We start from the raw sequence: 12,420 nt of genomic DNA on the forward strand, positions 1-12,420 counted from the left end.
ATCTGCTCAAACTGCTCCCAACGTATGACATCGGTTAACAGACCACAAACCCTTCGACAGCACTGTCTGCATGTTTTTCAACTGGTAACATTACGGTCTTAACCTGTGCTACCTGGAATATTAGAGGTCTAAATGACCACAGAAAAACGCCGCTTAATTCCCTCAGTATGCGTTTAACTTTGTGATATTCAATCAATGTTGTAGCATGAAGATGGTTGATTTCTCTGCGCATAGTGTATTCAAGTTGACGTAGTAGTTGGGTAGTAGTTCCGGCGGTGGTGCTGAACGTACGGGCTTCCTCTATCAAGGAATAAATTGACTCAGCATCCTCTGCTGAGTATGCTTTTGTTTCTACTTGGTTAGTGGTGAAGTCCGCTATCTCCTCGAAGGACATGTTTGATGGGGGGTGCTGGTCAAAGGTGGGAGCTTAAGGTAAGACAACCCTGTAAGTGTATTCGACCTGCACACCTTGTTTAATGTGAAAATGGTACTCTGCAGTTGAGTTGAATGCTTATGTATTTGGCGTACTACTGCGTGATGGGGTATAGCCCAAACACCTGTGCACGAGTTACATATGTGACGAAACGGAAGAATCCAAACCTGCGCAGTGCACAGCTTACGCCCCTAAGGTTTCTAATATTTTTATCTTTATTACAAAATGTTCATACATGTAATAAAACTTAAAGACCAAAACAAGTTTACAAAGTATATTTCTTTTTTCCATGAATGTGTGTTGCAATTTTTTTTTATGGAAATCAATCTTAATAACAAACCATAAGTACAATCTCTGTGGGCAACATCTGATAGTGCTAACAATTTGAAAACAAAAAAACGACCCAATGCATTTCGGGTTTGAAAAACGCTTCTTCAAGGGTACATTTAACACAATATCAATGATCTGGAGCTTTAGATGAACAGTTTATAGCGCCTCCGTTCAGAACCACAAAATTAAGAATGAAAACAATGTCAATTTCATATGTTGTTAAATAAGAAATACTGGGGTCATTTAGCATATTAAATCTTTTAAAAATTGTAGTGATGTTTTTAATGTATTTTGTTTTTACTGTTTAACTGCTTTGGTACTTCTAAATGCTTAACATATATCCCCAAAGTTAAGCCTGTCTAGTCTGTGCTGTAGCTACCTGGGGTGGTGCGCTGGTTTTCACTTTTGGACTCTTTGTCCGGACGTTACAGTTTAGTGACTTTATTACTTTTAGTGGACTACCATCCACCCTAATTAACTTTTGTAAAGTGGTGGCAGAGGTGGGATTCAGAATGTGTGCTTAGCAGCACATCTCTATTTAAAAAATGTGGCCATTTGTAAAAAAAAATCCAAATTCATTTCTGATTTCAAATTTTGTACCCTAACCTTTTTTTGGTAGATGGAGGTGGACCTGTCGATCACAAAGAGTCTTGGCTTAGCAAAGCTGAGGATTTTTTTTTAATTTGAGCAGGGAATCCTAAAAAGAGAATTTTCCAAAAAAGCCCGAGTCTGGAAAGAGACCAACCAGCTACAGCCCACGTCAGAGGAGGATGAAGAGCTGTGGCATCACCCCACTGTTGCTACCCAGCAGACAACAGTGAAAAATAAAATCATGATCAAATAATTTTATTATCATTTTCACCGTTGCCTCTGCTGGGTAGTTTATTCACACTGTGGGGGCAGGCCATCCTACGAAGGAGTTAAAGGCACTACACGTGCGCACGACGGGTTGGCCAGCCGTCTTAGGCGAGCTAAATTGTCATGCGCACTTAGCCTTTCTCCACCCAGCTGTGTTGCACAGCCAGATGGAGAAAATCCACAGGCTCCCAGGCACAGTCTGAGCGGTAAACCAGGCCGCTCAGACCAATCCTAGTGCTTGTCGAATGGTATTCCCAGCATGAGAGAAGCGCTGGGATTGGTAGCTGGGAGTCTGCGCAGTTTGTGTCAGTTGAGGATTTGGAGAGGAGCAAGACTGAATGGACGCAGAGTCAGGTACGTCGTTATTTATTTATTCATGTTATTCTTTGCTTTTGTATTTATTATACTACCCACCCTCCTCCTCTCCGGCTGCAGTCCACCCTATCACATCACATCAGGAGCAGTCGCTATTGAGGAAGAGGTTGAGCAAACCCAAAAAGGACTAAGCAGGGAATAACCCTCCCTCAAAAGGATTCTCTAGAGCATCTTCCAGGGCAGGCAGTGATGCAGGCTCTGACAGTCTAACCCTTCTGCACTGCTCATCCATCAGATGAGGTACAGTGATAAGCAGTCAGCAAGGGAGCTTCAGGCCAAACTGGCAGCTACAGCCCATGAGGAGAAAAGGCTAGCCTTAGATAAGAGGGTGAACAGATTGTGGCTTGTACAGTCCAATTAAGGTACCAGCAGCGATGGGGAGGGGTCTAAAAGGGATCACACACCCTTGCTTATCAAAGGGTAGAGTGCATAGCTCTGTGATGGGGGTGACATTAACAAATCGTTGACCTCATGCTAGAGCATTAAGAATGCGCAGGGTAGACAAGCAGCACTGGGGAGCATTATTGTGGGAGTTGGTACCTACACTGGGTAGGCATATACTGATGACTCTTGGGGAGGAGCTAGGAGACTCACACACATATAAAAGATGCCCTAGTGCAGACGTTTCGAATCACACCTGAAGAGTACCAGAAGTTGGTCCGGGACACCCACAAAGAGTCACAGCAGACTTATAGACTCTCTTTCAAACACTGGAAAGCTGGGTGAAAGGCAATTCAGTGAACAGGTATGGTGGGCTATACAATTTGATTATGAAAGAGCACATCTCGAGTAATATTTCTTCAGAGTTACACCAGCATCCAAGCAGACTAATCCCAGAAAACCAGGAACGGGAGCTGATGATGGGTAAGTATCCAAAACATTCCAGGGTGGTGGTCCAATAAGAAGTGGGCCAAGCCTGCACAAGGGAAAGGAGGAGACCAACAAGTCTAAAAAAGAAAGCTTCATATGGCCCTATACTCCTGACACGGAAAAGGGTCCCAAATTGCTTCTGAAAAGCAGGAAAAAGGGAACCCAGGGGGGGCAAATCATTTTGAGAGGGGTAAATGCTTTGACAGATTTTAGCCAGGACATCAAAATGGAGATTCCTTACACTCCAAGAGGAAGGTTTACACTAGTGAGCACTCCACCGGGGAGACTATTGTAGTTTTGGAGGAAGATTACCCAGAAGAGGCTCTAGTATCCTTTAGAGGGAGTGGGGTGTGTGTGTGTGTGTGTGTGTGCGCGTGCGTGTGTGTGTGTGGGGAGGGGGAAAGAGGGGAGGGGGGGGGGGGGGAATGGACCCTGAAGTTAAGCAAGTGATCCCTGAAGGTGGTAGGAATCACTTGTGGGGAAAAAGTGAATGATGTCCCTGTCACGACACTGCTCAGCAGTATGACTATTATTATAAAAAGAAATATTTTATAACAACTATAAAATGAAAAAGATTCCAAGGTAACGAAAGAAGGTATGTAAAAAATGAAAGGTTAAGAAAGAAGGTATCTAAAAAATTAAATGAAGTGTACAGCGTGAATATGTTATACACTGTGTCCTAAAACATTAGGTTACAATGACTGAGAACAAAAGACACAAAGGATATGATGCATATAGATGCAGTGATCACCTTTAGAGCAATACCCTTGTATGTAAAATTTGCAAACTTCTTTTTTCTTCTGGGGCTCTGCATCATGATCAAATTTACAGTCATCTCCCTGTGTAAACAAAGTGAAAGCAGGAATGAAATATGAAAAATAAAACGTGTGCTTAATATGACTAGAAAAAAGATGAAGATATCCCATACTCACCTTTATACAACGTCCCTCAAGAAAGTATTTACAAATTTGCTTTCCTTTGTGCTCGACTGTGTGCTGATTGATAAACTCCTGGCTCATAGTCAACCGCTTCTTAACATGTTTACCTTCCTAAGATTCATAGGACAAAAAACAAATTTAAAGCACAAACTTGTTTTGTATGACAGCATTTTGAATTGGTATGGATAAAGTAATAGACTTTATTTTTTGCATGCTGTTTTCGTTTCTGCTGGATTTTTTTAATATAACATACAGCTTTTGTTATAAGTAATTCAGATAAGTACAGCAGGCATAAGAGTAATTAATACTGTTAGCCTGAAAAGCATGTTTTTCTTCAATTAATAAATTGAATCATAGCCTTATCCCTACCAATGTATGGTTTTGTGGAAAAGGAAATCATTGAGTGCTCAGGTATTAGAAAGAAAACAGATGGTTCATTAGAAGGAAAGTTATTTACCTGTAGCTTGAGTTTTCACCCTGGTTTCTATAACACATCTATCTTTTAACAAATATTTTCTATAGCAATTATATATATATATATATATATATATATATATATATATATATATATACACACACACAAAATGAAAGGAATTACATGTATCATAACAGCATAATCATCTCTTTCTGGGATTGTCAACTTCAACCAATGAGTTCTCAGACTGGAGGACATCTTCGAATACTAAAGCTAACATGAGGGATAAATTACTTACCTGTAACTCCATTTCTTCAGCGTTCATGTGCTAGACATATTCACCATTGCTAAGCTGTTAATCCCCTGTAGATTTAAATAGCAGTCAACAGTGTTTAAATTGCAAAAGGCCTCAGCAACAGTTTTTCTTTAGCAGCAACACGCACCTCATTTGAAAGAGCCAAGACCTGAGCTAATGCGATAGTAGTACTTAGCTCTTCTACTCCACTGGCGGCCCTCACAGCTCAGATTTCATAGAGAAAATGTGAGGAGTACTTATAGCAGGAATGAGCCTTTGCCCATGGAGGAGGGAGGGTCACACCTGAGAATATATCAAAGATACCAATGCTGACAAAATGCAAGATAGAGGTACGTAACTAATTTCTTCTCCAGCACTGAATCTTTCATGTAGTCACATGCTTTAAACAGAATACAAGAGGAACATTACATTTGACTAAAGTGGGACACAAGCTTACATTTGCTAAAAAAAAAAGCAATACATAGCCATCTAAAAAGCCTTCTCTTTTCCCATCACCAATTGGGATTGAATGAGGGTGTGTGTGTTGGGTTCTGCATCAGTGATGGACCTGACGGGTATGTAAAACTATGGACCAGGAATCTGTATATCAGGAACTGTACTCTGTTGAAATTGGTCTACTAGTGGAAAAAAACAACAAATAGCCAGCATGAAGTAGGTCCCCCAAGGCTGTGATGCCTGTGATTTCCAAACATTTGAATTCTCCAGTAGAATATCGTCTGCCATGTCTGAGAAGGCCGAGCAAAAGGAAAGCTGGGGGTAGGTGACAATGTGTTTTGGTGATAGATAGGCTCCAAGAACAATACGAAAAATGCAGTAATACTAAATGAGGCTTAATCCTTTGACTCCAACCTCCTCAAATATGACGCCTCAGAGTAAGAGTCTGTAGAGTTAATGCCGGTAAAGCAGGATTCTGTTAGTATAAGTCTCAAGCAAGAGGCCTACCAGTCAGAATGCAAGCCACTGGAGCTGTGCAGCCAGATAGCCGTACTCGATTCAATTTTGATTCATAAACTTTTTTTCGGTTGTAAGAAGAACAACCATAAAACTACAAGGATAAAAAAAAAAACTCATATACAAATATAAAAATACAGGCAATTAAAAAAACCGGTCACATCATCCAAATTCTCAAATTATTTAGTACATAAAACACAATGGAGTATACAACCAATCATTACCTACCGTTCATATATGCATTTAATCAATAACATTTGGGCAGCAGTCAATAAAATAGGTCTAAAGAAAATTATATGAATCTGATTATAAGAAGATAAAACTACATGTATCGCTGTTCCTTAACCGTTACAATATGCTTTTCTTATTTTCATAGCATTTAGTATAAAAAGTGCACAAAAATGATTCACCTAATGTCACCAAGTATTTCATTGCGGCTTTATGCGCCAGGTGAGCGCATGTGAATCTACCGCTGTACATGCCAAGAACAGATGCTTACTGAGTAAGAAACATTATCCGTTCGAGGCATGTGTGCTGTAGATACACATACATTGCATAGACTATAAGGCAGTATACTCCCTACGAGCTGGCTGACCTCTAGGTGTTGCAGTTGCTTGAAATAGTATCTTAAGCACTGCCTGGCCTACATTAGCTTGTTGTCTTGCTAACCCATCTACACATTAGTGTTTAGTAAATGTGTGTGGTGTAGACCATGTAGCTGCTTTACAAATGTCAGCTAGAGGAATGTTGCCTAAAAAGGCCATAGCATCCACTATCTTTCATGTAGGATGCGCTCTAGGGGCTATGAACAAAGTTCTTTTGGCTTCTGCACAGCATATTTGAATGCATTTTACAATCAATCGTGACATACCTGATTTAGAGATGGTATAGCCTTTGTGAGGTAACACAAATGCAATAAATAGCTCTTTCTGCCACAGAATCAAGTTGATGAAAAAATAAAGGTAACTCAACTGACTGGTTAATATGAAAAGCATAAACCAGTTTTAGAAGGAATTTTGGATTGGTGCAAAGAACAACTCTATCTTGTGGAGATGAAAAAATGTTCTTCCAGGGTTAAAGTCTGTAGCTCACCAACTCTCCTCAACAAAGTGATAGCAATGAGGAAAGCTACTTTCCATGAGAGAAACTGTAGAGGACATTTATGTAAGGGTTCAAGGGGTAGACCCATAAGTCTTGTAAGGATAATATTAAGATTCCACACTGGTGCGGATGAAACTCTTGGTGGTGTAACTCATTTCAAACCTTTCATTAAAGCTTTGATTACTGGGATTTGGAAGAGAGATAAATGCTGTCTGTTTTGCAAACATGCAGCCACTGCTGAAAGGTGTAAATGAATAGATGTGTAAGCCAACTCTGTCTGCTGTAAATGCAACAGGTAACATATTTTGTAAAGAAGCGTCTAGAGGATTGATCTTGTTGTTATTACAATAGATCAAAAATCTTTTCCACTTTGCTGCATAGCAAGTTCTGCAAGTTGGCGTTCTTGCTTCTTTTAAAATAGGGTGGTAGATTTAAATAACCTAACTCTAGAACTTCAGGAACCGAATAACTGGGTTGAGCTCCTTGGGATTTGGATGTTGATTTCTCCATGGCTCTGAGTGAGGAGATTGGAGGAGAGATGTAGTTTTTGATGGGGAACCACTGATAGTTCTAACAGAGGGGTGTACCAAGGTTGACAAGCCCATGTGGAGGCTACCAGGATCAGTGTGATTGATGTTTGCCCGAGCTGCCGAACTAGCAATGGAAGTAGTGGGAGAGGCGGAAAAGCATAGGTAAATATCCCTGACCAACTCATCTATAGGGCATTGACTTTGTATAGAGGGTGTGGAAACCTGGTTGCGAAGTTAGAGCATTTTGTGTTGTTTATTGTGACAAACAAATCTATTTGTGGAAATCCCCAGTGTTAGAAGTAAGGAAGAAGAATTTGGTGATGAAGTTCCCACTCGTGAATATACTGCCTTTGTCTGCTGAGGAGGTCGGCAATCTAATTGTGTACTCCTGGAAGGGGTTCTGCCAGGAGATAGATCTTGTGATGGAATGCCAAGTTCCAAATGCTTTGTGAGAGGCATGACAGTTGGAGAATGTGTGTTCCTCGTTTTTGTACATAGTACATTGCTGTAATGTTTTCTGTACAGACTAGGACAACTTTGCCTGTAAGGTGAGTTTGAAAAGCTTTGAGTGGTAGGATCACGGCCAGAAGTTCTAAGTAGTTGATGTGGAGACTTTTGTGATTGTCGCTCCACAGACCCTGCATGGTGCAATGTTGGAGATGGGCACCCCAACCAATGAGACATGCGCCTGCTGTTAGCACAGTCTGTGGAATAGGGTCTATGAAGGGCTGCCCTTTTGATACATTTTGTGGATTCCACCACTACAGAGAGCAATGGGTGCGGCCGCTTACCAACACTAGATTGGTTAATTGACCCTGTGATTGATTCTACTGACTCACTAGACATTCGAGTAGGGGACGCATGTGAAGCCTTGCATTGGGTACAGTTGTGAAGCACAATGCCATCATTCCCAGCAGTTGCATGATAACTCTGGCTGGTAATGTTTGATTGAGTTGAAACTGTAGTACCAAAGACTGAATCTTGTGAATTCTGGCTATACTGGGAGAGGCTAGAGCTTTGAGAGAGTTGGTAGTAGCTCCTAGATAAGACTGCATCAGTGCATGAGACTGGTGAGACTTTTGTGCATTGATGGTGTAGCCCAATTGATAAAGTAAGTATATTGTCATTGAAGTGTGTTACAGACAGCTTTGGTAAGTCCTGGCTTTGATAAGCCGGTCGTCTAGGGAGGGAAAGACATGAATACATTGTTTTCTTAGATGAGCTGCTACAAGTGCCAGACATTTGGTAAACACTCTGGGAGTAGTGGTGACTACTAACAGAAGTTCTTTGAACTAGTAATGTTCGCCCGCTATGGCAAAGCTGAGTTATTGGCAATGAGCTAGATGAATTGGAATGTCAACATATGCATCCTTTAAATCCACAGTAGACATAAAATCGCCTTGCTGTAAAAGAGGAAGTACTTGTTGAAGGGTCACCATGTGAAAGTGCTCTGACAGAATGTATCGGATCAACTCTCTGAGATCTAGAATAGGTCTTAATGTGCCGTCTTTTTGGGGGATCAGAAAGTAAAGAGAATTGACCCCTGACCCTTGGTGCTGAAGTGGAACTGGTTCTATAGCTCCTTTCAATAATAGAGATTGCACCTCTTCTTCGAGCAATATGAGGTGATCTGGTCACAATTTGTTAAAATGAGGTGGAATATATGGAGGATTGGTGGTAAGCTTAATGCAATAATTATGTTGGATAATGATAAGCACCCATTCGTCGGTAGTTCTAGATTCACAAATGGAGAGAAAGTTTTGAAGTCTTCCTCAGACAGGTGTGGAATAATCAGAGGGAACCATGGGGAAGTCGCTGTTTGTTAGGGGAAGGAGTAGTTACTGGGTGTGGCGTTTTTACCCCTACCTTTTGGACTGTATCCCCTATAATTTCCTCTGAAAAATCCTCTTGGAGAAGAGTATTAGTTGTTAGATCTGTAGGACAAAGGGTTTTGATCTGAGGCTGTTGACTAGGACCCTCCCCGGTAAAAGGAGTGCCAAAAGGAACCTCTGTTTGAAGGAGACTAAAGTGCTCCCATTGATTTTGAACTTTAGTGTCCTTTTTCATCTTTCTCGGGTGCTTGATCAACTTCTGGGCCGAAAAGATGTTACTTATCAAAAGGTGTATTTAAAACGATTTGTTGGACTTCAGGTTCAAACCCGGAAATTCGTAACCAGCCATGCCGCCTGAGTAAGATGCTAGTATTTATCTACCTAGCTATGGTGTCAGCAGCATCTAGAGCACACTTATTTAAAAGTTGGCAATTAATTTCCCTTCCTCGACTAAGTCTTGAGCTTTTGCTTTATGCTTCTCTGTAAGATATTGTAGTAATTGCTCCATTTTGTCCCAGTGCACCCTATCGTGTCTGGCTAGAAGGCCCTGCGTGTTAGCAATGCTCCATTGATTGGCCGCTTGAGCGGCTACACGTTTTACACAAGCATCGATGAGGTTTGATTCTTTATCTGGGGGAGGAGCATCCCTTGAGGTTTAAGAATTCGGTTGTTTACGAGTCTTAGATATTACCAAAGAATCAAGTGGTAACTGGCATTTAATAAATACTGGATTTGTTGTGGAAGGTTTATATTTCTTATCTCCTTTAGGAGTGAGGATTCGTGCACGTACAGGGTCTTTAATAATTTCGTCTGCGTGCCTTATCATACCTTTCAGCATAGGGAGTGCCTGGCTCGACCTGTGTTTGGATCCTAAAGTCTCAAACAGGAAATCCTCCTCTAAGGATTCTTTGTGGAGCTCTACCCCATGGTATTGTGCAGCCTTGGTAATGAGTTCCTGGTAAGATAAATTGTCATCAGGTGGAGATGGCTTGACAGGGTAAAGGTCAGGATCATTATCCATTGGTGAGATAATGGAGAGTGATGAGGTGTGATGTGTAAAGGATGTAAAGTTGGGGAGGAGGAGATGATGGTAGTGGACAGAAAGGTCTAGTACCATCATTTTTTTTTCAAATGGATTTTATCATTACTGTTGTTATCGGGAAGCTTGTGCTTGGATGGCGTCTTGGCGTGAATATGTCTTGTGTCAGGATTAATACGGAGTTTCTTTTGCTTGGGATCCCATTTGGATGGTATAATGTCTATTTTTGGATCTGAAGGCACTGAAGGGACTTCATTGGTTTTCGGGCACCAAAGGTTTTGGAGTCGAGATGGAATGACCTTTCGACGTGGAAGATTTCGGCACCGAAGGTTGTTTGCTGCTTTTCGCTGTCTAAGGTTTCCGCTCCAAACCGACTTTGTGCTTGGAGCCGGAAGGTTTCGGGCCTGAAATCGATTTGGGCTGCGTCAGTCCAGAGCCGGAAGGCTTGACAGTATGATTTGGTGGGTGCCGAGCTGGCAGGCGGAGCGTCAGAATCATCATCTCGGTGCCGACCTTAGTCAGAAAGTCAGTTACATATAGCACAATTAGTTGCGAAGAATGGAATCAAAGGGGACAAATAACCAGGGAGACAAATTTCTTTTTAACATAAATTGTATTTTAGTGAATATACATATTTGACATATTAGCTACATATAATCAAACGTATGGGAGGGTGGCACTGCGTTACATTGATTGACATGTAACCTGTGGGATACTGTGCACAAGTGCTCGTGAACAATTGTGACGGCACAAGTGACACATGTGGGAGTATGTACAGCGATAGGAGGGAGTGCAACAAGGAACACGTGAAAAATAAAATATACAGAGTTGGGATACCCGAACAATAAATGGTAATTAATACAAGAATGATAGTGGTATCCTTGAGGGGAGCGCCGAAGATTCCACTGTAAAAGTCGACGCCGTTCCGGCCTGTAAAGGTAATTAGGCCATCATCAGGACCAGGTTACTGTGATTTATGTGCAGTGCTGGGGATAAAAGGATATCTCTCTCTCTCTCTCTGTATACATGTGAATACTACAAGGTGGACCAAGAGTAGAAAAATAGAAAGTATAAAAACTAATTAAAATTGAGCCCAAGTGGGGGTGGGGAAGAGAGAGGGGTAGGACGCCGCAGGCAATTACCGCATGACTAGGCTCAGAGAAAAGCATAGTGTAGTAAAGCGCTAGTCCCACTGGGGGAAGGAAACAGACAACTTATGCGAGAGAGCGCACTGTCAAAGATTCAGGTGGGGCACTGTCAAATTGTCTATGCGAGGCAAAGACACAAGAAAGTTGAGCTTGAGTACTGTCTGGGGGGGGGGGGGAGGGAGGAGAAGGGGAGACATGAGCAAGGTTGGCCCTTGTTCGTGGCGAAGGATAGGAGGGATAAGTATGGGTACAAAACTTACTGGAAGGAACGAATTGATGGTCCTGAGGGGTCCAGCAGAAAAAGGACAAAATCGCTCAGTCGCGATATTCGAAGATCTGGTCAGGATGCCTGGAAATCAATAGAACCAGTTAAGTGGCGGGAGATGGAGGGGGAGGCTCGTGTGAGGGTCACTGTTGTACCGTATGGGAAGCTGTGCAGATGTCGGGACTAGAGTGCCCGGGGAGGTATGCGTCTTGTCAACTGTTATACTGCGTGTGGATCATCAAACGGAATTATGAGTCACTCTTAAATATGCCTTTTCACCAAAGATATCCGGCATGTCGTCTATATGCTGGCGCTGCATCTCCAGACGTCAAGCCCGATGATCACGGAGTTTTCTTTGATCGAAACGAATTGCACGCATTGCAGTGTTGTTCTCTATGCTCTGGAGACAAGCACAGGCGACACACCTGGTGCAAATCGCGGGTACTTGGCGTGGAACTGGGGGCAAAAGTTAAATGGAGTTCGGTCCATCGACGAAGAGCCGGACCGACGCGGTTAGGCCCGAAGGCCACCAACAAAACTTTACAATTGGAAATGGAGATTTCATTGACTGAACAAAACGGGGAGAAGCGGTAAACGCGTTTGAAACAATACAGTCGAGGGAAGAGTGGATTGCGCACTAAGGGGACCGGAGGAACGATTCCGGAGCGCAGCAATACACGTCCAAACCCGATGGCGGAAAAAACAATCTAACAATGGAGTCGATGACCATGCACACTATTACAGAAAGTCACCTTACCCAGAGACTGGAAAGACTTCTTTGAAGACAAAAACAACTTGCAAACATACAAACCCAACACTAGACTGCATCTACAGCACATATACCTCGAACATAATATTTCTAGAAAAACTGGTTTCTTCCTTAGCCCAGAGTGATATCCATAATAACATGGGTCTCACCAAGAGGTAATCTTCTAAAAACTGCAGGCCTAATTCATTATGAACTATGGTATTTGATGCACAAAGTGTCAAGCATTTATTTTCCTCAATTTGAAGGGTAT

At 42.0% G+C, this 12,420-nt stretch overlaps 1 protein-coding gene across 2 annotated transcripts in view; it reads right to left on the reverse strand.

The window, feature by feature from the left end:
* ZC3H6 (zinc finger CCCH-type containing 6) overlaps positions 1 to 12,420 on the reverse strand; it is a 361,631-nt gene that overhangs the window by 203,445 nt on the left and 145,766 nt on the right. For both annotated transcript variants that reach the window (XM_086927473.1, XM_086927474.1), the window contains 2 exons: positions 3,799 to 3,915; positions 3,594 to 3,705 (listed from right to left, as the gene is read on the reverse strand). In XM_086927473.1, the coding sequence (XP_086783599.1) occupies positions 3,594 to 3,705; positions 3,799 to 3,915 (229 nt within the window). The remainder of the gene's footprint in view (positions 1 to 3,593; positions 3,706 to 3,798; positions 3,916 to 12,420) is intronic.

The sequence above is a fragment of the Lissotriton vulgaris genome, chromosome 6 (assembly GCF_964263255.1).
Source record: "Lissotriton vulgaris chromosome 6, aLisVul1.2, whole genome shotgun sequence".
NCBI lineage: Eukaryota > Metazoa > Chordata > Amphibia > Caudata > Salamandridae > Lissotriton > Lissotriton vulgaris.